The sequence below is a fragment of the Capricornis sumatraensis genome, chromosome 14, assembly GCF_032405125.1.
Source record: "Capricornis sumatraensis isolate serow.1 chromosome 14, serow.2, whole genome shotgun sequence".
Classification (NCBI taxonomy): Eukaryota; Metazoa; Chordata; class Mammalia; order Artiodactyla; family Bovidae; genus Capricornis; species Capricornis sumatraensis.
This window is the reverse complement of record NC_091082.1, coordinates 49,793,572-49,819,441: the sequence shown is the minus strand read 5'-3', so window position 1 is coordinate 49,819,441 and position 25,870 is coordinate 49,793,572. Positions and strand designations below refer to the sequence as shown.

The window sequence follows — 25,870 nt, the reverse complement described above, 5'->3', positions numbered from 1 at the left end:
TGGGATAACATGTCAGGGGCTGGGCAGTGAGAGCACCAGTTTTGATCAGACCCTGTCTTCTACTTCGGGTGGAGAAGGAGAACCAGGTGCTGTGGACAGAATCTGCATCTCCCTGATGTACCCCTCAACCCTCCATTCATATTTTGAAGGCTAATTCCCAATGTGATGGCATTTGGAGATGGGAGCCTTTGGGAGGGGATTAGGCCATGAGTGTGGAGCCCTCATGAAAGGGATTAGTGCCTTTATAAAAAGACCCCAGGAGGACACAAAGAGCAACCAACGTCCCAGAAGAGGGTCTTGCCAGAAGCCAACCATGCTGGTACCCTGATTTTGGACTTCCCAGCTTCTACATTTTTCTCCTAACTGTGAAAAATAAATGATGTTCAAGCCACCCGGCCTATGGTAATTTGTTACACAGTCCTGAATGAACTAACAATGAGCAGGACACCAGATCTTATCCTAATGCTAATACACCAAGTAAAAACTGTGCACATGCCTAAGTACAGGAGCACGTGTGTTTCAAAGTACCTAAATACTCATTTAACTCTCTGCTCCCCAAATAAGCAGTTATACTCACTGATATATACAGCTTTGAGAGGTTGCTGGCCCCAGTTTGGGGATTACATGTGGATTTAATGTGTCCTAGAGCAGGTGGATAAAAATTTCAACAGGTAGGATGACAGACTGATCCAGTAGCAAGAGAACAGTACTGTCAGCACAGCACAGCTTTTTATAACAAAAATAAAAACTAAGAATCAACTGTGCAAAGATGTTTCTGTGTACGATTAATCTGATTGCTTCAAAAAGAATTTAAGGCAGTTGACTCAAACGTGTATACTAAACTTTAAAATAAATGACAAATGCTAAAGAGAAAGTAACAAAAGGAAAAATAAAATTAGAGAGGGGAGTTGGGCAGTAGAAAAAACAGGTAAGATGTCTGCATTGTGATACAGGTGGGCCAAGAATTGAGCTTTGCGCTCTCTAGCAGCCATTGTGAGGAAGGGAACACAACCTCTTACTGAACAGCAATGCCTCCAAGACAAAACCATAGTCACGGAGGAGGGTCTGGGCCATGGGAGGAGTGTCTGTGAGGACTGGGGTAGTGCCGAGAGCAACTTCTGGATAAGCAGCTTAAGGATGTTTCTTAAAACTTTCTTCACTGAATATGACGCCATAATGTGGCAATGGTGATGAGAAAAAGCAGTTTTACAAATTCAGCAGGAAGAGCTAAAAGCAAAAACAAAAAGGATGGGTGTTGGGAAGATACAGGAAACCAACCGAAGGGTTGAGCTGAGCTGAACCTGAACTAGTTGAGCTGAACCAGACCTGGAACCAGCCAGAGTGTAGAGGCCCTGGCTTCACTGGGACCAGAGGTTTTTGTTTGTTTTCTTAAAGCCAGTATCAATCTGCAGGGAATTCCAAGGATATACTTTCAATTACTGGAGAAGGAAATGGCAACCCATTCCAGTATTCTTGCCTGGGAAATCCCATAGACAGAGGAGCCTGGGGGCTACTCCAGAGGATCGCAAAAGTCAGGAACAACTCAGTGACTCAACAGCAACATTTTCAATTCCACTGGCTTTAAGAAGTTAAATGACCTTCTGAAACACTTTTCCAGGCCTTTGACTACATCTGCATAAATATTAATGCTTCAGTGATTGTCTCAAATATGGAAAAAATATGGGTTGGATGAGGGAAGTTTCAGAGAGGTATCAAACAGGAAAAGGCAAGCGAGGAAATTAACGTGCAAAAACTACTTAATGTTGAGTCACAATATCCAGCTATGGGGTCTTCTTCCAGTTTTGAAGCAAGATTGCATTATATAAGCCAGAGACGGAAGGAAGGAAGGAAGGTGTCCACTTCTGCCTAATTTGAAACTGAGGCCTACCCATAGGATGGCACATTTATAACCATTCCTGTGTGGTATTTTAGAAATCAGCAGTCTCTCCAAGTCCAATTTATTTGGGCAAAAACACGCTTCTATTTCTATCTTTTTGGTCACTTTGTAAGGCACTCAAAGGAACAGAGTTTAGCATGTACTCAAAAGCAGAGCTAGCAGAGGACTTGGTTATTTGATTATCCTTACAAATGAAGGCAGCGCCACTCACAGCAGGCTGTTTCAGCCACAGTGGAGGTCCTGATTAGCTGCATGAGTTTTCCTAAACTATCTGTAGTGAAATAATCTACCACGTTAGCATTTACATGAAGATAATTAGATCTCGGAGTTAATATTCTCCGATAATCATTAGGGGAAGTAAACAATTCTCTAGGAGCTGTGGAGCTAACATTTAAGGCTGCTTGTAATTTCATAACAGTGAAAAATTTATTAAACAACCTATTTTTTCCATACCCAGAAGACTCAAAACAACCTTATGAGAGAACATAAGCAAATGAGAGGAAAAGACCACTGGATTTCAGACATGGCTCTGCCTTTTTCATTCATAGCACTCCACAGAGGAAGGCTCAGGTACCAACATATTTAGTCAATAAAACCCTATCCTGCCTGTGGGTGGTCTCTGAGGCACAGAAATCAGCTCCTATTCCCAAGCCAGAGAGTGCAGTCTAACCCAGACATAAAATCTATCTTTCCTAGGCTGCTCTGGTCACAGAAGTGCTTTAGGCTGATTTCATCAGGACAAGTAAGCACAGGTTGGAAAAGAACAGGAGCCCAGGTGCTGAGGGTCAACAGAAGTGACAATTCTGGCTAGAGTACCAGGAAAGGCCACCTGCGACCACAACTCGTTCACTCGTGTGGCAGACCCGATGGCAGACTGAACAGAGCAGAGGTCTCCAAGGGCCTCCAGGGCACTGGCACCAGGCAGTGGGAGAAGAGAGGTCATGTGAGATGCAGGCATCAAAGAGAAAGGGTCTATGGCCTACCTGATGAGAGACTCGAGGATGGCGGGGGTGGGACCTTTCTGGAACTCCAGTTCTTTGTAGTGCAGCGCTTTGGCATATGCTCGGCACTTGGCAGCCCTCTCGCCCAGCAGGACAATGCCATTGTCATCTCTCAAAGGCAGGGGGCCCTGGAGGAGAGCAGAACCCCACAGCATAGGAAACAAATGGCAGACAGGGCACAGGCCAGAGTGGGTTGTGCGGTGCTTCCCCTCCTCCCACCAGCTGGCTCCCTGACAGGCTCACCTTGTCACTGTGTTCCATGAATTCAGCCAAATTTAAGAGGGTTTGCGTGACTTCTGCGATGTCCTGGGAGGTGAGGGCCAACTCGATGCTTCTGATGAGCTCATCCTGCTGGTCCTCATTCAGCTCAGACCAGCAGGACACAAATGCAGCATTAAAGAGATCCCTGAAGGCAGACAGGAGTGGAGACAAATGTTGGAAATGCCCCTCCTGCCTCTGATGGGTGCCACAAAGCCACAACTTAACAAGCTACTCCTGGCACTGATAATGGTTGTACAGGATAAGGCAGTCCAACAGAACTTGCTGGAAATGGTCTCTATCTTCACTGGTCAATGAGCACTTGAACAGTGGTTAAGTGTGACTAAGGAACTGAATTTTAAGTTTTAGTTACTTTTAATTAACCTAAATTGAAATAAGCACATGTGGGTAGTGACTTCAATTTTTCAGCACAGGTCCAGGGAAAACTGTGGGGGCAGGACGGAGTGGGAGAAAGAAGAGCAAAACAAAATGACTTGTGTCTCCACAGTGTTTGCATCACTCTTTTTCATTGGAGGGGACGGACAGAAAGAGACTTTTAACATAGAAGCTGACATAACAGATTCAGTTAACATTCATCTTCAAATGATTCTTGGGATGTTTCTTTTCAGGCAATGTCCAAACTAAGATCAGAAGTAGCATCTGCTATTGCTTTTCAAAACATAAGCAGAACTCTTAGTTGGGTGGTCATAAACAAAGTGACAACAGAGCTTAAGAAACTAGATGCATCAGAAAACAGAACCCAACTCCATAAGTCTTAAAACATTCCCTAAGCCAAACCTCTAACAGCTAGGGCCTTGGGAAGACCTGGGAGCAGGGGTACCATTCCCAGGATCATGACAACTATTTAAGACCACTGCAGCACCAGCTTCCCTGGTGGCTCAGAGGTTAAAGCATCTGCCTGCAATGCAGGAGACCAGGGTTTGACCCCTGGATCAGGAAGATCCCCTGGAGAAGGAAATGGCAACCCACTCTAGTATTCTTGCCTGGAGAATCCCATGGACGGAGGAGACTGGTAGGCTACAGCCCACTGGGTTGTAAAGAGTCGGACACAACTGAGCGACTTCACTTTCACTTCACTTCGTAGCACCACTTGGGTGGACACATTTGCTACCCCTGACATCTGAACTTCAATCCTACCCTTTCGCTTTTGGTCAATGTGTGGAGAGGGAGTTGGAAACTACAGGATATGCCTGTATAATGTATGGGCTTAAGCACCTGACGCCCATACATCTATTTTTATTCACATACTTACAAGGTTAGATCAGTTCGATGTATACATAATTTTGGAATCTGATGAAAGAAAACAAAATCTGAAATTCATAGGGTAACATGAAGATCAAGAGAAGCCCTGTGTACATTAAGTAAGCTTTCTGATCTAGGTCCAAGGCTACGGTGGCTCCCAAATGAACATGCTTGGCATTAAGGGGACCGACACATATGTGTGAATTTATCACAAACCTCTTTTGGATGAGGGTGTGCTCAAAAAGGACTTGAAGCAGACGAGAGGAAGCACTATTTTTGCATACTATGGAAATAGAGAATGTGAAATCTGCACACTATGGAAACAGAGACTCCCTAGGAACAATTTTTTTTAAGCATTAAAAAATATTTGAAAGAAATCAGATGAACCAAATCATGGCATCCAAGTTAGCAGTCTCAGGGACCATCTCTATTTCTGCTAAACACACTCCAAAGAGCAAACCAGCCATGATGATGAAAGTGAAATGGAATACTTCACTGTTTTGGTTCCTGCTAATGAAAAGATAGCTAGTGAAATCATGCTTCATTACAAATAAGCACTGTCATTGTAGAAAAACTTAGAAAATAAGGAAGAGAAGAAAAAAATTGTTCCTTAAATCCTCCTAGAGATAATCATTATTGTATTACTTTATAATCTTTTTCCTATGTACACATATTTTTAATAGCTGAAATCCCACATTTGCACCATTTTGTATTCCATTTTATTCACTTACATTATACCTATCATTATATATATCTATATGTGTTACAACTTTTTATAAACCAAATTTTCAATGACTATTTTGAGAGTCACTGTCTAAGATTTACAGTATTTTTAAGGTAAATTCTATTTTCCAAAGATGACTGCAGCACTAGCTCCCATTCCACACGTTTTTCTAGGATCTTTCCTGCTGCTGCTGCTGCTTTGTCACTTCAGTTGTGTCCGACTCTGTGTGACCCCATGGACAGCAGTCCACCAGGCCCCTCTAACCCCGGCATTCTCCAGGCAAGAATACTGAAGTGGGTTGCCATTTCCTTCTCCAGTGTATGCAGGCACGCTAAGTCACTTCAGTCATGTCCGACTCTGTGTGACCCCAAGGACAGCAGCCCACCAGGCTCCTCTGTCCACAGGATTCTCCAGGCAAGGATGCTGGAGTGGGTTGCCATTTCCTTTTTCCACTCCCCTATAAAAAAGTGGCATCCACGTCTCCTCTCCTTGAGCCTGAGTGGGTCTTTGTGACTTCTTTTGACAGAATGGGGCAGAAGTGACACTACATGACCCCCAAGGCAGGTTGTACAAGCACCATGCACTTCTGTGTCATGTGTCAGTCCCTTGCAGACACTCACTCCTGAATTAAGACAGTATTCTGTGAGGAAGCCCAAGCAACCCATGGAGCAGTCCACATGGAGAGGAACCAAGGCCCTGGCCAGCGCTGAACCTTTGGCCAACTGTCAGCCCCAACTTGGCAGATGTATGAATGGGCCATCTTGGAAGTCAACCTTCTAGCCCTGGGACTAATACCCCTGCTGATACTGGGTGGCCAGAGACAAACTGTTCCCACAAGTCCTGCCCAAACTGCAGATTTGTACGTAGAATAAATAATTTTAGATGACTGTTGTTTTAGACCACTAAGACTTGGGGACTTATGCAGTCACATGTAACTGGAACATCACTATTATTGGAAACATTATATTAAACTATTACATAGTTGTTTTCAGAGTTATAAATGACTTTGTAATTAAAATTTTGGACCTAAATCTACTAAAGAAAGGTCTATTAGCAAGGTTAAGATGGATCTTCTTCCTATAATAAGAGCTTGTTCAATTTGCCTTTTTATTTTTTACCCCAGAAGTTAACAAAATTAAAAATACCTTTTGACTCTTAGTGCTAATGAAAACTAATTCTTACATATTGCTTTCTACAGGCTAGTCCTCTTGATCACAAAGTGAAGCTGGGAGGAAGGGAGCCCTGACACACCGCACCTGGCCATCGGGTTGTAGGCCTGTGCCAGGGCCCAGCAGGAGCGCAGGGAGGGTGACGAGGAGTCCTTCAGCAGCTCCAGGCTCAGCCGCCGCAGCCATTCCAACCAATCATCTTTGGAAACCCTTCTGGCAGCTCCCCAGGCCTATACACCACAGGCGAGAAAGGAAAACCATCAGCTGTGAGGGCCTATTGCAAGGAGTCCTCGCCTGTCTAATGATTATCCCACTTCTTTGGTTTATACAATTGTACCTCTCACGACAAAGCTCCCTGAGTACAAATACAAAAGAGTAATATTTAATTAAAGTCATAAAACAAAAGCAGCAACCTCTGGAATATAACACAATATAGAGAACGCCTGTTTTACAACTCATCTGTGCTCAACTCTATCCGCCAAGCAGAGAGCTCCACAACCCCAGAGTGGATGGGGATTGTCACACTCAGAATGGCCTCCAGCAGTGTGGGAAGGGCCCAGGGCACCGTGCAGTGGGACATTGGCTCATCTGACAGCACAGTCACACAGGGAGGGGGAAATGTTCAGATCTGCACCATCATCAATAGTGTGACAAAGCCCAGAGGACACAGCACTATGTTGGAATGAGACAAAAGGAGCTGAACAGATAGAACTTTTACTTTGCAGTTAATCCCCTTCAATTTTCCTCAAAACTCTGAGCTCTCCTGGCACCAAGAGTTACTAGCAGGGGCAGCTTAGGGAGGTGGATGGAAAGACTCAGGCACTGGGGCTGGGTAATAGAGGGTACTGGCCAGCAGCCACATCTGTGGAGCTTGGCAACTTGAGTTCAAATTCCATTTATGTAACGTATTGGGTGCCTGGTCTTGGGCAAGTTACTTAACTTTTTTGTGCCTCAGTTTCCTCCTCTGTAAAGTGTGGATAACAGTCCCCACCTCAGAGGGTGTTTTAAGGATTAACTAAGTTAATATGTGTAACAGACTTAGCACAGTGCTCAGCGCAAGTTAGTGCTCTCTGTGTGAGTGTCTGCTACTCTGAAGTTAGAAATTCCTGGCTGGAACCCTGGCCCTGCCACTCAGCTGCTGAAGAAACTCTGGGCAAACTACTGGTAGGCGGCATCTGAGTCTTAAGTCTTCCTTATCCAGGAAAAATGCATCTAAAGGGTCTAGCTGGAGTAACAAGCAGAACATTGTTGCTCTTACTATCAAAATGACTTCTCTCTGAATTGGCCTAGCCCCAACTACTAAATCTTTAACTTCTAAAACATATTCTCAAAAAAGATTTTTCTGGCAGAACAGACAGGTTGATCTTCCCTTAACTAAGGGAGGATCAGATAAGTTAGAGGAGAAGTTCTCAAGGGAAGTCGTCCAGGGAGTGAAGGAGACCTGTGTGTGCTACATAACCTGACCACCACTGATCCAACCCATCACCTCCCTGGGATGAAACAGAAGTCTGCTGTAGCTTTTGACGACTTACCAATAAGTGACAGTACATAAACTATTACTGTACGTCAAAAACTGAAGTAGAAATACTACAAGAGACAGCTTAAAAAATTTTGTGGATTCTCACTGACACAATGAGAATTCCTGAACTAGAAAGAAGAAAGACACTAGACACCAAAGACTTTTAGACCTTATTCTGTGGAATGAACTGGGAACATCAAGTCCTTTTCAATCCACAGATTGCTGGTTTCCACCCTAAACAGTGAGTCTCTGCATAGCAGCACTATATTACAAGGTATTTAAAAGTCAGTCATATACAAAGAAGTAGCACTAACGTCTTTCGCCCTCTAAAGATGTGAGGCTGAGTTTGGATGAGGGGAAGACAATGCAGCACAGTGGTTGAAACTGGTCTCTGGAGTCATACCTGGCTCGTGTCCTTGGCTCCACCATCTACTGGCTGACACTGGATGAATTTCTTAACCTTTCAGTGTCTCAATGTCCACATCACAAAAGAGGGATGGTAATGGTAGCACAATAAGGATCACAATCAACTGTGGAAAATTCTGAAAGAGATGGGAATACTAGACCACCTGACCTGCCTCTTGAGAAATCTGTATGCAGGTCAGGAAGCAACAGTTAGAACTGGACATGGAACAACAGACTGGTTCCAAATAGGAAAAGGAGTACGTCAAGGCTGTATATTATCACCCTGCTTATTTAACTTCTATGCAGAGTACATCATGAGAAACGCTGGGCTGGAAGAAGCATAAGCTGGAATCAAGATTGCCGGGAGAAATACCAACAACCTCAGATATGCAGATGACACCACCCTTATGGCAGAAAGTGAAGGGGAACTAAAAAGCCTCTTGATGAAAGTGAAAGAGGAGAGCGAAAAGTTGGCTTAAAGCTCAACATTCAGAAAACGAAGATCATGGCATCTGGTCCCATCACTTCATGGGAAATAGATGGGGAAACAGTGGAAACAGTGTCAGACTTTATTTGTTTGGGCTCCAAAATCACTGCAGATGGTGATTGCAGCCAGGAAATTAAAAGACGCTTACTCCTTGGAAGAAAAGTTATGACCAACCTAGATAGCATATTCAAAAGCAGAGGCATTACTTTGCCGACTAAGGTCTGTCTAGTCAAGGCTATGGTTTTTCCAGTGGTCATGTATGGATATGAGTTGGACTGTGAAGAAAGCTGAGTGCTGAAGAACTGATGCTTTTGAACTGTGGTGCTGGAGAAGACTCTTGAGAGTCCCTTGGACTGCAAGGAGATCCAACCAGTCCATTCTGAAGGAGATCAGCCCTGGGTGTTCTTTGGAAGGAACGATGCTAAAGCTGAAACTTCAGTACTTTGGCCACCTCGTGCGAAGAGTTGACTCACTGGAAAAGACTCTGATGCTGGGAGGGATTAGGAGCAGGAGGAAACGGGGACGACAGAGGATGAGATGGCTGGATGGCATCACCGACTCAATGGACATGAGTTTGAGTGAACTCCAGGAGTTGGTGATGGACAGGGAGGCCTGGCATGCTGCAATTCATGCGGTCTCAAAGAGTCGGACATGACTGAGTGACTGAACTGAACTGAATGGTAGCACTGAACTCACACAGTTACTGTGAAGATTAAATGAATCAATACATATAAAGTGCTCACAACAGTGCCTGACACATGGGAAGTGCTCAACAAATGTAGATGGTGGTTACTGCGATCATTAACATTAGTACCATTTGATAAATGGTAGCAAATAGCTCTCCAAAAAATTTTGGCTTAGTGAACAACTACACAATCTATCAAACAGGATATGTGCTTCACAACGGCCTTTCCCCACTGCTTTGTAATTTAAAACATAATCAAGTCTCAATTCTCTGGGTTTTACAGCAACTGTTCAAACTCCAGTCACTTTCCTCTCATTACCCACCTTCTGCTGACTGCCTTATCTGGTAACAATGGTGCACGCTGATGGAACGCCAGCTCATTCATTTAGAAGGTAAGCCCGAATCAATTACCATAAGACAAGAAAGCAGCTGAGAATCTTGGAGGCATGCTGGAGGTATATATAAACAGTTTTTATATTTTCTGTACTATGTAAATCTTCTATTAGCATAGCCAACAGAAGGGTGACTGAGGTGGCAAATTATTACTTTGAAGGCTGGTTAAAACTGACAAATATACCAATCCCTAGTTGTCATCACATGAATACACAGAAGCACAATTTACTTTTAGATGAAATGAATCTGAGCATTAGGTGTGGAGAACGTTGGTTAGGGTTTTTGAACTTGATCTGTTCTTTCAGGTGAGACAAACTAAGATGCCTTCTTTTTCTCAAATCCTGGGTAAAAAGCAAAACTTCCTGGAAGCAAACTAGACCACTGGGGAATTTCCTAAAGTAAAGAAAACAAAGCCCTAAAGCAGGGCGGACAGCTGCCTGGCTGGAAGGACATTCTGCACCAAGGCAGGCTGAAAATATCTGGGTGGAAACATACATCTGGCCTCCTTGTCCAGCCCCTCCCTCAAGGGTGAGGTGTTAGCATGGTGGCCTCAGCAAACACTTGGGAATGCCAGGTGTCAACCTTTCTCCTCCTGAGGTCTGAGACTAGCAATTACAAAACACACACAGGAGAGCAACATCATTCCTGACCCAGGGGTATTTTACCACTTTCATCTTAAATCATCAAACTTTTCTCAGTAGTGGTTACTTTGCAGTTGCCTATGGGTAAAGGCTGATGTCAGGAGTAAAGGCCAGTGTTCCAAAGCTGTGTGTGAGCACATGCACACAGGTCTGTGTGCAAATCTTTATGGGCTTGGCCAAGAGACCAAGTCAGCTGGGACCAGCCCTGCCTAGTTCTTTACCTCTATCTGCTGCTGCACAGAAGTGCAGCTGCCTTGGGTCAACTGGTAATAAAGGAAAGAAAACTACGTTGAAATCCAAACTGGGAGCTGCTTTCAGTCACCAGAAGTACTAAAGACTGATGCAAAATGTGCAAAATAAGCAACCTGATAAATTTATTTAAAAGTCAGTGAAGTATATGATTACTCTGTTTAGATCGATCAGAGATGCTTTGAAACTGCCTATATGTAAGTGGATCGCTGGTGGCATACGTGATGAGAAGCTGGTTTTATCCCAGGTTTTGGTCAGCACAGAGAATCCAGTACTGACCTGCAGAGATCTAAATCCTTGCTTCTCAAAAGTGTGGCCCCATGGAGCACTAGCATCAGCCATTACCTGGGAGCTTATTAGAAATAGAGACTATCAAGGCCTGAGCTTGAGCCTGAATCAGAACAAGCATTTTAACAAGGTCCCCAGCGTATGGTTAAGCCCAAAGAGTCTGAGAAGTTTGTGAAGGACTGCTTTCAAGAGCCTGCATCAGTCTCAGTGCTAACTTCAAGGCTGACTGGTTGTGTTTCATTCATGTAAAAAATGAGACTGCAACTGCAACAAGTTCCACTGGGCTTCCCTGGTGGCTCTGTGGTAAAGAATTCACCTGCCAATGCAGGAGACACAGGTTTGATCCCTGATCCAAGAAGATCCCACGTGCCACGGAGCAACTAAGCCCATGCGCCACAACTACTGAGCCTATGCTTCAGGGCCCAAGAGCTGCCACTACTGAGCTCACATGTCCTGCAGCCCGTGCTCCACAACAGGAGAAGCTACTGCAATGAGAAGACTATGACCCACAACTAGAGAGCTGCACCTAGAGAAAAGCATGCACAGCAACAAAGACCCGCACAGCCAAAAATAAAATAATTAAATAAAAGTATTAAAAAAAATAAGTTCTGCTGCCAAAGCTCCAAGGGAACATAAAAGGACACCTTGTTCTTTACTTTCCTTGTATTAAAAAACTGTATAATTCAGACACTTGGAGAAAGACAAAATGACCTAAGTTCATGGCATCTAGATTTTCAGGAAAATGCTTGGATTTTGGTTATTTTAGGCAGAAGATAGCAAGAGTTGAAAGTTTCGAACAAGCGACAAGAGCAGGGCTCTCCCTTCCAAGCCCCCCAGAACACAGTGGGCTTGCCTTTTGGAGGTTGATGGTGCTGACGTGCAGCTTCTTCATGGGCCCCGTTTCCACTGGTCCACTGGCTAAGGCATCACCTTGGCCGCTCCTCAGCATTCGATGCTGGTAAACCAGAGGGTCCTCCTCCTCGTCAGCTAGGGTATACCCCTGCAACCAGAGTTTACAGAACACCTGCGACTCCGCAAGCTGCTCCAGGTTAGGAAACACCCTTAAACCTCAGGCGGGTCCCACCTTTCAGAAGAGTCAGGATTTAGGTACGATTCCCGGTACAGACAAAATGAATCATGAGAGGGCTGTATTCTGCATTGAGACCAGTCTGCGTTGGTCAGTCATGGTTGCTGATAAGCACTGACTTAAGAGTATGAGCATGCAACTGGCACATAGCAATAAATGCGATGAAGAGCTGGGGCAGCAAAGAGCTGCTTGCTGTCTGTTTTTGTCAGGCCTAAGGGCCAAGGCTGGTTTCTACATTTTTTTAAATGATTAAAAAAATAATTGAAAGAAGATTGATATTCTGCAACACATGAAAATTATTAGAGAATCATATTTTGGTGTCCATAAATAGTTTTACTGGAATGCAACCTGGCTCATGTGCTTATGGATGCCTATGGCTGCTTCCAGGTGGCAGTGGCAGAGCTGAGTAGTTTCATCAGAGACCATCGAGCCTGCAAAACTGAAAAATTGCATTATCTTGACAGAAGTTTGCCAATCCCTAGTTCAGAGCTAAAGGGCTTTCTCAGTGGCTCAGCGGTAAAGAATCTGCCTGCAATGCAGGAGCCTCAGGAGACTTGGGTTTGATCCCTGGGTAGGGAAGATCCCCTGGAGGAGGGCATGGTAATCCACTCCAGTGCTCTTGCCTGGAGAATCCCATGGACAGAGGCGCCTGGTGGGCTAAAGTCCACAAGGTCGCAAAGAGTCAGACACGACTGAACAGACTTGGCTCAGCACAGCACAGGACAGCACAGTTCAGAGCTAAAAAGCTACATATACTCCCACCGCTAAGAACACCAGTTAAGAAAGATGACAAGGGAACTTGAGAGCAGAAATGAAGCACAGCTCACCTTGACTATCCTGCAGATGAGGACGTCGTAGCGCTGATGGTTGATTCGGTGTCTCACCAGAACTTTGTTCACCATTGGAATGAAAATTTGGTACTGCAAGAGGAGAGTAAACAAATCAGAAACCATTACTTTGGAGAGTAGGAAAGAGAGAAAAGATTATTAGCACTGCCTTATTACAGCTATTGCTTCGGGGTCTGGGACTAGCTCTGTGGTTGCAGGAGAATCACTTTCTGGCCCCTAGGCTATGATCCTCACACCCACCACCTTCCATCTGGGTCACTGCAACTGGCTTTTACTATAATGGTCTCTCTGCTTCCACTCTTGGCCCAGTCTGTTCTTCCACACAGCGCTAAGAGCCATCATTTAAAAATGTTAGGTCAGATCACAGTATTCCTGTGCTCAATCTCTCCAAAGACTTTCAGTGCTGCTCAGAGTAAAAGTCAAAGTACTTACAATGAAACAGCGATGTGCAAATTCTCGTGGGCATCCGAATCACCTGGAAGGCATATGAAACCAGAGACTGCTGCGCTTACAATCAGAGCTCTGGCTCAGCAGGTCCTGGGGGACCTGCAGTTCTAATGGCACCCAGCTATGTAGATACTGGTGCTGCCTGTCAGGGAATCACATTCTGAGAACTAGTGGTCACAATATGTAGCTTCCAGTGGGCCTATCGCCAGCCCAGCCCTCACAAGGTTCTCTATGATCTTTTCAAGCCCTCTCCCCTGCTCAAGTCATTACTCTGTTGTCCCCTCTCTTCAGGTTCTGCCTTCTGGAACCTGTGCCTTTGCTCTTCCTTGTGCCTGCAGCCAGCTCCCTGGGCCTGGGCCTTTCTGTTACTTAGGTCTCTGCTGAAATGTCACCTTTTCAGAGTGGTCTTCCTCACCTCCCCTAAAGAAACAGCGTCTCTCCCCATCCGTCACCCTCATGAGATAAATGATGTCTTAGAGCTTTGCTTCACTGGAACGTGAGCTCTGTGGGAACAAGGACATCATTCTGTTCACTGCATTGTCCCCAGAACAGCACTCAGCCCACAGAGGTGGCTCAATAAACACTTGCTAAAGAAGGGAAAAAGGGCATAAATGATTCCCCTCTCTCTGACAGTGGTTGAGGCCTATGGACTGACAAGCAGAGGAGTTCGCTAAGTCAGACGAGCACGTGTATTGAGGACTCCCGCCTCACCTTCTTTCCCAGCTGAAAGACGAGTGAAGACAATGTGTCCATTGCTGTGGAACGGAGTTCTGGGCTCTGGTCCAGTGTGCGTACAATAGGATGAATGATCCGAGAGGCATAGTCCGTGAAATCCAGAGACTCCGTCAGACGGTCCACGGTCTCTAGCGCGGCCCTACAACAACCGCTGAGATACAGTAACTACTGACACATAGCCCAGAGTAACAGAAACAACTGAGGGCTACCTTAACAATTGGCACCTATTGGGAAGGAATGGCTTCTGACGTTATTTTGGGTGCACAGAGCCAACACACACCGCAGTGGGATGGGGACAGTTAAGATTTCCAGAAGCCTGGTACACTTCTGGACTAACCTAATGGGAGTACATTTCTGGACCAACCTAAAATGACAAAAAAAAAAAAAAAAGAAAAGAAAAGAAATATGGCCCAGGGAATTAGGAAAAGGACATTTTCAATAAGACATTTTAATGGTTAACTAGATTGATGACTGTTAGTCCTAGAGGGCAAGTGCTCACTTTCGAGAAGGCAATGGGGCTTCGGGGGCATCAAATAACTTCACGATCGGGGGCAGCAACAAATGCAGATAGTCGTCCAGGTTGGCACCGAACAGCTGGATTGCAGCCAGCAACTGCAAAGAGGAGCAGAGGCAAGGCGATGGACAAGTATAGTCAGGGACTAAGTCCCTAAGTCCACACAGGGTGGCAGTGGTAGGATAATTTCAAATTTGGGGGGTACTCTGAACAGACTTTAATAAGTGACTTGGAATTACATTCTCTTGGTAGCACAGTCTCCTCTCATATTGTTTTGCTTATATGCTACTTTTCTTTCTCTGCGCTTACTTCAGCTATAAAGAATCAGTGGCCGGGTAATAGAGAAAACTGCTCTGCCATAAACATTTACCAAGATTATTCCATTAAAGGAGACAAAACATAAAGATAATCAAGAGAGGGTCAGAAACACTGTATAAGCTACACACTGCACACTTCAGGTACTAGAGTATTCCCTAGATTCAATCTTTTAGGCTGAGCACCACCCTGTCACTCAGAACAGGGTCTCGTCTCTTAGATGACCAACTGGGGACTCTGAGAGACTCTGGAAACCTCTCTAGAGGATGCCCCGGGATACTTACCTTGATGGAGACGATGCGGCCTGAGCTATTGTCATGCATGAAGACACGAAGCATGTGTGGAATCAGCTGGGGCAGGTAGAGCTTAAATTCACCCCCGAGGGCTACCACAATCTGCTCAATGAGGAGAATGATTGTGCTCTGGATGGAGGTGTTCATGACCCAGAATTCCTAGGAAGGGGGAAGACAGAGGAGCAAAGTCAGGGGCCTTTCTGTTGACATAGGAACCAAGGAACTAAGATAGCTAAAAAGAAGCAGAAAGGCAGTGAGCATGGTCTGCCCCATGGAACCCTTCCCTGTCCTCCGCTCCCCAGGTCCTCCTGTACCCCACATCACAGTGAACAGCTAAGCTGCATCTCCCTGAAAGCACCAGACTACTTTCTTCCTCCGTGCTTTGCTCATGGTGCTCTCTGCTTAGATCCCATCTCTTGTTCAGCTAAGCCCCACCTCTTTCCAGACCTGGCTCAAGGCTCATTTCTACTCAGAAGCCTTTCCTGTCTCTTTCCATCATCCACTGTGGGTCCCTCTGCTCTCCTCTTTCCAGCACCTGCAACAATTTTTTTTTGCTATCCTCCCTCTATTCAACTGTAGGCTAGTTAAGGGCATGAAACCAGCTGATACATCTGTCTCCCTGAATCCAGCAGAGACCCTGGTATATTCCAGCCACCCAAACCCATTTACAGAATGAATGGACCACCAGCTCTGCAGTGCTCTAGGAGCTCGCTAGTTGTCCAGGGTGGTTCTGCTTTGGGTTCCACCTGGGCTCTGCCAGGGGGCAACTCTACTGTTAACAAGATTTCCTGCTCTTTCTAAATATAGACTTCGCTCAACAGCATCTCATACCTGTCCCAAACCATTTTCAGGCCAAGAGAGTGCCACAAAGAGTATTTTTCTACATTCATCCAATTATATCCCACATAAATTACTAAAATGAAAACCTGGCCAACTGGCTCCAGATCCTGTCTTAGTACTACAAAGCAAATTGGTCCAATCTCTCACTCCAAGGAAAGCTGTCACTTCAAATCAATTCAGAAAGATAGCTGCCTAGTACTTTATTTAAAACCTCTACGGCAGGAGACTTAACGATGGCAACATATGCATATTAGTACTCTTGGTTGTTGCTAAGTCATGTCTGACTCTTTCGTGACCCCATGGACTGGAGCCTACCAGGTTCTTCTGTCCATGGGATTTCCCAGGCAAGAATACTGGAGTGGGCTGCCATTTCCTTCTCCAAGGGATCCTTTTGACCCAGGGATTGAACCCGAGTCTCCTGCTTGGCAGGTGGATTCTTTACCACTGAGCCTGTTGGGCTTCCATTTAAATCAGAGTAGAAGTCAATGAAAAAACAAAAAAGAGACAACTCCTTGGATGAAAGGCTTAAAAGAAGTCTAAATGGCTCAGTGGGCCTGCAAATGAAAGAGATGTGGGTTCAATCACTGGGTCGGGAAGATCCCATGCAGAAGGAAATGGTAACCCACTCCAGTATTCTTGTCTGGGAAATCCCACAGAGGAGCCTGGCGGGCTACAGTCCTTGGGGTCACAAAGTATCTGGCATGACTGAGCACACACACACTACAACTACTACTCTCCCCTGGAGGACTACCAGGACTCCTCACAAGGGGTTTCCCCTACCTCAAAGAAGCCAGGCAGCCTCCCCAGGGATGGTGGCTGGATCACTGTTCACAAAGCCCAAGCTCTCCCTGGCTGGGGGGAGCTTACTAAAATGCCCTGGCTTGAGAGCCAAGGCGAGAGCCGTGCTGCACGTTCTGTTACCTGAAGGGAGTGAGAGCTGGATCTGGCAGGTGTAAGGCTCCCTGCCCCAAACCCCTATGCCTTGGCCGTTAAGTCTTTTTTTGGGAAGCAAGTCACAGATTACTTCAGCTTTGACCCAAGAGCACACTGCTTCCTCCTGTGCCATTCCCCACTTCCCTAATTCCATCCGACAGGCTCTTCAGCCTCCTGCAGCTCTCACTTATTTATACATATGGGAGTTATTTGGTTCTGAGGACTCATTTTTGGGGAAGTTTCATTTTTGAAGCCAGTCATTTTGATTTTAGTCCTGCTGCCTCCTTCAAGCCAACTACAAAGGGCTTGTGTAGAAGAACAAAAATGCCTGGAAGAAGTGTCTTCCAAATTTTAGGACACAGCCATCTCTGCAAAGCAACCTCCCCAGCAGAGACACTGAAATTATAAAGAACAGTAGGAAGCAGCCTCCCCCACTTCAAAACAGAAGATGGATACTACTGTCAATGGGGTGTCCTGTGCACCTGCTTAAAGCGCATTATAACATCTGGGATACAAGCCCCCTCTCAGTCGTGACTGCAGTCAGAAGGCAGCAGGCAGGCGGTAGAAAGCAGCAGGGGAAAGCATCACCTTCCTCCTCAGAGTCTGACAGGAGTCCACCATATTTAATGGCCCCAGGAAGGCCCAATCCCCAGTCCTCTCTTAAGGCCATGTTTTTATAGGCAGTAAGGAAGAGGGCTTTTGTGGGAAGAGTGAAGCACTGCTGTGATATTAAAGTGAAATTGCTCTGCTGTGTGTAAGGCAAGGAACTCAAGTCTATTTCTGGCAGAACAATTACTTCAGGATTTCTCCTCAGACGTTACACCTTGAACTCTTGTACCTGGGAGCCTGTAGCTATGGCCCCTCCATCCCTTCAGGATCCACTGGGATACCATGCTCCACTTTACATCCTCAGGTTGTAACAGCTCTATGACGACCCATAAAAAACATGTCCACGTCATCCAAACCTGCTTCCAGATGCTCCCGGACACAAACCCCAAGGAACAGGCCAAAGCATTCATTTCTACTCACTCTCATGAGCGTGACTATCTCATCCATGTAAGGTCTGATGTGGCTCTTCACAAAGGACACCAACATTCCCAGCTGCTGGAACAAAAACTGAAACAGAGAGGAGGTCAGCAAGTTGGCACCACAAACAATGTGAAACTCCCAGGCCTACCCCGGGTCCACGTGAACCAATAAAGACAACCATGGAACTGGCTTCTAAACCACCCTATCTGCTGAGACTAAGCTTCAAAGAATGAAATTTAAAACCCTCGGCAGGAATGGTGGTGGGAGCTGAAACAACTGTCAGTGGCTTCACTCGCCAGGTGAGCCAGTTTCTGCTCAGCAGGGGCTTTAGGGCCAGACTAGCTGTTCTGAGTCATTTCTGTTACCTACTAGCTTCAAGACCTTCATTTAATTTCTCTGCACTCAGCCTCTTCAGTGGGAAAATGAGAGATAACAGTTCTTATCTCATAGGCCTGGTCTAAGAGTTAAATGTGCTGATACCTGGAGAGCACTAGAACAGGGGCACAAATACTGTTTAAAGCCCAGCGAACATCATCTACTGGAGAAGGATTACTAAAAATGTAAAGAAGGACATGAAATTTTTAATTAACTATAAACATATCTTTTATTAATTTAATAATTAACTGTAAATGTATTATTTTGTTAATTTTGTTTGTCTTAATTCACTACCACTTACGTTCTAAAATAAATACATCCAACCATTATGGGCATTGTGACTCATGTGTAGTAATTAACTCAATTAATTAGGTCTTAATTAATTAGCTAATTGTGTCTCTAAGACATTGTAAACCAAAACAGCAAGCAAATTGAGGGAGGGATGGGATAAGGAGATTCTATTTAGGCTGGTATCTTGTCACTGTCAAGAGACGCCATTCATGAAATAAAGTTAGGAGTAAGGACAGCTTTGGTAAGAAATCCCAACTCTTTCCAGGTTTAAGATGTCTTCAAGGCATAGTTTTTATTTTGTTTTGATCCTCAGATAGTGCTCCATGTCAATATCAAGTAGCAAACCCATGCCCCCAAGTTTTATAGTTCTTTGCCTTTGCTGCCCTCCACTAACAAGAATAATTTCATACATATATATTTCCACCCTTATCCATGTTTAAAAACTTGGGTGAGTTTTAAAAATAAAGTGCTTCAAATAGTGAGTAATGGGCCTACAGAACTCAATACCTAAAGAAGTGAGATTGACAGGCCTCTTCAATTACAGGACTGGGCTCAGAGAGTATGGACTAATTCTCCAAGTTCAACGACACCAGTGGACTCTAAGGGGGTTAGAACCTGGTTCCACGTGGGACACAGGCTTGACTCAGTGGAACCATCCCTTCCTAACTCCTGGGCACCTTCTCACAGAACCGCTGCTGACAGTTTCTGTGAAATGGCCCCCACAGTACATTACAGAGATCAAGGGACAAGAGACTCTAAAATACTATGGTTCTTGAGTTAAATTTGTGTGATGCGCAACATAAGAGGAGGTAGAAAGTCTAAGCTGGAAGAAAAGCAGGGCACAGCAGATGGCAGGGAGGTCAGGGGAAACCTTGAGACAAAAGCATTCTGATCGTGCTGTCGTTTCCCACGAGGTGTCCAGCAGCAGCCTCTCCAGTGGCTCATTCACAGGATATACACAGGCAGGCACATCAGACCCAGGCAGGGAGCCCAAGCAGTCACCTTATTTCTTCTCTCTTAGATTCTTTCACAAGCTTTTTTCTCTTTTTCCTCCTGAATATTAGTATTTTAAAAGAACACATAGTTTTGTTCTTTTAAAATACTTTGCTGGTGGCTCAGATGGTACAGAGTTCACCTGCAGTGCAGGAGACCCAGGTTCGATCCCTGGGTCGGGAAGATCCCCTGGAGAAGGGAATGGCAATCCACTCCAGTATCCTTGCCTAGCAAACATGTGGACAGAGGAGCGTGGTGAGCTGCAGTCCATGGGGTCACAAAGAGTTGGACACGACTGAATGACTACCACTTTCACTTGGAGATGCCCTCCCAGGTCCCCTTGCTATGAAAAGCCTAAAAATAATGCATAAAAGATGACAAACACTGCTGGTAGATTATCTAAACTGAAACCTTTCACATAAAGCCAAACCTTCAAACAGTTACATATTAAGAAAAATGGTAAAGCCCTCCACCCCCCAATCTGTCCACTGGCAAAAGGAGACAAATAATCTGTCAGTCTAGACGTGAGGTTGGGATAGACGAAAAAGTCTTCCTAAAAGTGTGTAATTTCAGGTCATACTCACACAATGAGTTTAGAGGGTAACTTTTAACTACCTGTGTGGTTTGAGAAACTCTAAGCCAAGAATCTAACTTCAGTTATCCTGGACCAAGTGGCAGAAGCAAATGCAAACCCTCGCTGGAGAGATGCAAAGTCAGAGCATATATTCCAGTATTACTGCTCCAGGGGGAGCCCAGCTGAATATGATGCATGATCCAAAATTATAAAACATACAAGGACAGACTCACAGGCTTCCTGCCAGCATGACTTGGCAACAACAATAAAGAACAGAATTAGACCCATCGAAAATCCTATATATACTGGAATTCAGTTTAATTCAGTCACTCAGTCGTGTCTGACTCTTTGCCACCCCATGGACTGCAGCACTCCAGGCTTCTCTGGAATTAGTGGACAGAGAATATAAAACAAACTTGCTTCAAATGCTTAAAGGAATAAGAATGAGAATTTTAAAAAATGAGTCAGGAACACGCCTATAAAAATATTAGGGATGTTTGAAAGAACCCAGGATGACTTTAGAAATTATAAAATGTAGTAGGAACTAAAAACTCAATGACAGATCAAAGACATGGTTAAAGAATCAATAAATGGATGTGAAGACACATTCAGAATGCATCTCTGAGAGAGAAAGGTGAACCACACGATAAGAAACTAAGAGACATTAAGGAGAAAGTAAGAAGCCCCACATGTTGAATCAAATTCTGGAAGGAAAAATAGAAGGATGGAATCTTCATATTCAGAGAGTCCACAAATCCCCAACAAGGTAAAAAAGAGAAATGCAAATGCAGATTTGCAGTCCTGAAACCTCAGGACAACAAAAACAATGAGAAGATCCAAAACAGCCCCAGAGGAAAGGGAGACTAAATACAAAGGAATGATGATTTTTCAAGACCAACAAAAGAAGTCAGGAAACAGTGGGATAACATCCACAGCTGAAGGAGAACTCAGAATCTTATTTTCAGCTAAAAAAACGTTTTAAAAGAGGGTGAAATAAAGTTTTTTTATCAGATAAACAAAACCAGCATTTACTTCAATGGATGCTCAGAAACGGTATCTGCCTTAGACAGAATGAAAGTGACCCTAGGAGGAAGCTCTGAGATGGGAAAAGAAATGAAATGGCAAATGTGGATAAAAATAAACAAATATTGTTTCCATAAAATAATATAATACTGTTTAGCTTGGTGTTAAAAAAAGTGATACTACATAATATAAGAGCAAAGGGAGGTACTTTGAGCAGTCAACGCAAGTTCTGTATATTGTTCAGTGAAAAGGATAGACATAATGATTAATTTTAGACTTTGTTAAATAAGATATGCGAGCCAAATTTTATGGGTGAAAAAAATAAATTTGGACCCATTTCTCAAGGGACATATACCAAAGAGCTCAAAGATCTAAATGTAAAGAGTGAAGCCATTTAAGTATTGATACAAGAAGAAACAGAGGTGAAAACAATGTATACACAAAGCTTTTCATTGTGGGATTATTTCAAATACAAAAGACTGGAAAAAATACAGTCATCGGCAGGGACTGGTCAAATAGCTATGGTATGTTCACACAATGAAGTCCCATGTGTCTCTAAAGGAATGAAGGCGTTTCTCAATACACTGCTATGGTGTGAACTCCAGAATACGCTGTTGTGAAAGTGGGAAAAAAGCAAAGTTCCAAAGGTTTATATTATGTTACCTTCTGAGGAAAGGAGGTTAGTGGACAAATATTTTCTCATATTTTCAATAATAAACAGTGAAAACATAAAATTTAAAAACTGGAAAAGCTAGTTACCTTAGGGGGAAGCATAGTAGGCAAAATTATAGCACCCCAAAGACATCCAAGTCCTAATTCCTAGACCTGTGAATAAACTACTTTACATGACAAGAGGGGCTTTGGAGGATGTGATTAGGGGGTCAGGACCCCAAGATACAGAGATTATCAGGGTGGGCCCAACCTAACTACAAGAGTCCTTAAAGGCAGAGAGCCTTCAGCAGTTATGTTCAGAGGGAAAGATTTGAGGGCAAAAAGAGAGACAAAGAAATACAGTGTTGCCGACTTTGAAGAAGTAAGGAGGCGGCCAAAGAAGGAAGGCAGCCTCTAGAAGCCAGAAAAGGCAAGGAAAAGGGTTCCCTCTAGAGCCTCCAGGAAGGAACACAGCCATAAGTGCACTCTGATTGCAGTTCAGTATGATCGATGTCAGACTTATGAACTAAAGACCTGTGAGACAATCAATCTGTGTTGTTTCAATATGCTACGTTGGTGGTGACTTGCTACAGCAACGGTGAATGACAGAGGAAAAAAGAAACAAGGTATGAGAAGCTAGCCTTTGCTGAATATATCAATCTCTTGTCTTATAGTTTTGACTTTGCAATTCTGCTAATGTCTTACAAAACTAGAATGAAAGTTGACTTAGAAAAACTCTCATGAAATCTCTAAAAATTGAAAGGAAATAGCAATAAATGAATTTAACTATAAACCAAGTTGGTTTCACATCACTCAAAGGATTATTTCAAGTGACTCTGAACAAAGTCTTTTGGTATAAATTCCCAACAGGACACATCTTCAGAACAAAAACAAACTGCAAAAAACCTTGACCTGCACTCAGTAATCATAGTTAATGCTTGGTCATTTACTGTTTATATGTATACAAAATACATACATTCTGCAATATAAAATAAGTAACTTACAGAGATCTCAGAACAAACAAATCAAGATTTTCAGTGTAACAGAAAAGAGATACAAGTATAAAGTCAAAGAAGTAAAAAACAACTCTTTAATCTTAAATTTGAATTTGAAATATCAGTATTAAGGTATGGATTATTTTTCCTTTTTAAAAACTACATATTTCTAGTTCTGTTCACTGAGAAGGCCTAGAAACAATGACACAGCAGCAGCAAAGAGCATCCTAGCATACAAACTGCTGTCTCTATGTTCCATCTCTTACTTGAAGAAACCACAGCTCCTTGCAAGTGGCTATGCCCAGGCTGGAGTGTAAGTCTGAAGTATCTTTTTTTTTTTGCCAGAAAGAAAGAAAGTGATCAAAGACTAAGATCACTGGACAGTTTAAAAAGAACACAAAACCAGGTAGATTGAAATAATTAGATCATGAAAAGAAGACTGTCTTCAATACATAAATCCATGCATTGGCAGTGATATTCCAAAAAATGTCAGGGGGTCAAGGGGGTTGCCTGGGTCACCTTTTGAGAGGTTGTCAGGGACCTGATTCATTATTCTGAAAAAGTGATAAAAGGAAAGAATCCTGCGTCTGTTCCGTCCTTCCTGAATGAACTATCCTTTAAATTGACTAAACTGTTGATGACATAAAGCTTTTTATAGATGATTTCTAACTAATAAACCCAGAAGGAATAACAGGAAATCACCACTTTGCAACTGCTGTTCAAAAACAGTTCTAGGAAACAATAATCAATAAATACTAAAGTGATTGAGCTAAAGGCGGATGAAGAATGCAGAATCACACCACTTGAATCCTCTGGTGAACCTGCACATCACTCGAAGTGGATCATTTAGAAAACACCTGTTTACTAAATGCCCAAATACGAAGTATATGGTACCACCTATAAAGTATTTCTTGCCAAAAGAATAAAACCTGAAAATAATGAATCCTCTGAATCTAACCAGTCTACAAGAAAAATTAAAAGACATCTTGACAATACAAGCAGGCAAATCCAGAATGGAAAATTCTATAGGACAAATGACCTGGTTTCTTCCACAAAGACATGGAATGAAAAGCAAAAAAGTGAGGGGAAAAGGAGAAGATAAAGAAAGAGAATTAGATATATCAGCCAAGTGCCATATTATTTGGATTCGGATTGGAATAAGCCAAATGTGAAAAGAAAATTTTAAGACAAACAAGGATATCTGAAGAAGGACTAGTATTAGATTACAATAAAGAATTGTAGGTGTTGTAATTGTGGTTATACACAGAGGAGAGAACTGAATGGTGAAATATTATTTTATCTGGAATTTGCTTTAAAAAAAATGCAAAATGCCCCAGAAAAAAAGTGTGTGTGAATGTGTCTGTGTGTGTGTGTGTGTCTAGGGTGGGAGGGGGGCAGGTAATAAGATGAAACCAAATTGATAAGATACTTATAACTGTTGATGAGTATGAGAATTTAATATAAGTTGTCTACTTTTTGTTTATGGTTAAAACATTCCATTACAAAATAGAGGGCAAGAGATAAGAAAATGAAAGCTCAATCAAGCCCCAAAAAGAAAAGAAAGAAAATACACAAGATAGGACAAAAATAACGCACTATGTAAGATGGTGGGTATCAACCTAAATTTATCAGTGATCACAATAAATGTAACTGGACTGAATGTACTACTTGAAAGACAAAGATTTTCAAATAGATTAAAAAGTTAATCTAGCCATATTATTATATATATTATTATGAAATACCAACTTGAAGCAAAAAGTCACAATACAGTCGAAAGTAAAAAGAAAAGACACACATCTCCAAAAAAAGCTGGTATAACTAAATTAACATTAGGCAAAACAAATCTAAAGGTATTATCAAAGACAAAAAGGGTCTGTAAAATGATAAAAGATTCAGCTCACCAGGAAGATATGATGATTTAAAATGTGTATGCACCTAATAATATAATCCCCAAATTAACTACACTATGAGAAATTTATAAATCTATCCTTGTAAAAGAGAATTTTTATCTCACTTCTCTCAGTACTTGACAGATTAAGCAAACAAATATTAATAATGATATAAAAGATTCAAATACAAGTTCAAATCTAATAACATATGTAAAATCTTGTGCCTAACATTAGCAAATACACCCTGTTCCCAAGTGCAGAGGAAATGTTTTCTGAAAACAATCAAGCATTAGATGATTAAGGCAGTTTCAGCACACATCAAAGAATCATAAACCCAAAGCAATTGAGTTAGAAATTGATATCCAAGGAAGAAATTTAAAATCCTACATTTGCAAATTAAAATACCCACTTCTAACTACCTTGATGATGAAAGAAGTCATAACAAAGATTAGAAAATACTTACTTCTGAACAGTAATGAAAATAATTATTATTTAGCAATAAAAAAGAATGAACAATCTGAACAACATAGATAAATCTCAAAAGTGAAAGAAGCCAAACACAAAAAAACCGTGTATGCTTCTAATTCTATGAAATGTTCAGAAAAGGCAAATCTACAGAGACAGAAAGTAGGTAAATGGTTGCCTAGGGTTGGGATAGGAATGGAAAATGACTGCAAAGGGCAGGAGGTTTCTCTCTGGGGTTATGAGAATTTTCTAAAATTAGATTGTAGTGATGTTGCAACTCTGTAAATATACTAAAAATCATTGGATTTTACATGTAAGAAGGATATAAGAAGGATAAATTTTTATGGCATGTAAGTTTCACCTCAATAAAGTTTTTGAATGCAGCAGCTACATTTAATTTACAAATTAAAATACCACTTCTAATTTATCTTGGAATTAAATTTACAGCCTTAACAGATTACATTTAGACAAGGAGAAAGATCAACCATCAAGAAGCTAATATCTAATAATTCTTTTTTAAAGCAGAAATAATAGGAGGAAAGTAATAGTAAAGAGCAGATTAATGAAATAGAAACAAAGATATAAGAGAGAAGA

At 42.8% G+C, this 25,870-nt stretch overlaps 1 protein-coding gene across 1 annotated transcript in view; it reads right to left on the bottom strand.

Moving 5' to 3' along the window:
- Positions 1–25,870, bottom strand: part of MTOR (mechanistic target of rapamycin kinase) — a 124,826-nt gene that overhangs the window by 73,262 nt on the left and 25,694 nt on the right. The window contains exons 20-28 of the mRNA XM_068986236.1: positions 18,021–18,107; positions 15,210–15,377; positions 14,596–14,708; positions 14,073–14,235; positions 12,894–12,986; positions 11,833–11,979; positions 6,400–6,542; positions 3,142–3,304; positions 2,881–3,026 (exon numbers count right to left, since the gene is read on the bottom strand). Of these exons, the coding sequence (XP_068842337.1) occupies positions 2,881–3,026; positions 3,142–3,304; positions 6,400–6,542; positions 11,833–11,979; positions 12,894–12,986; positions 14,073–14,235; positions 14,596–14,708; positions 15,210–15,377; positions 18,021–18,107 (1,223 nt within the window). The remainder of the gene's footprint in view (positions 1–2,880; positions 3,027–3,141; positions 3,305–6,399; positions 6,543–11,832; positions 11,980–12,893; positions 12,987–14,072; positions 14,236–14,595; positions 14,709–15,209; positions 15,378–18,020; positions 18,108–25,870) is intronic.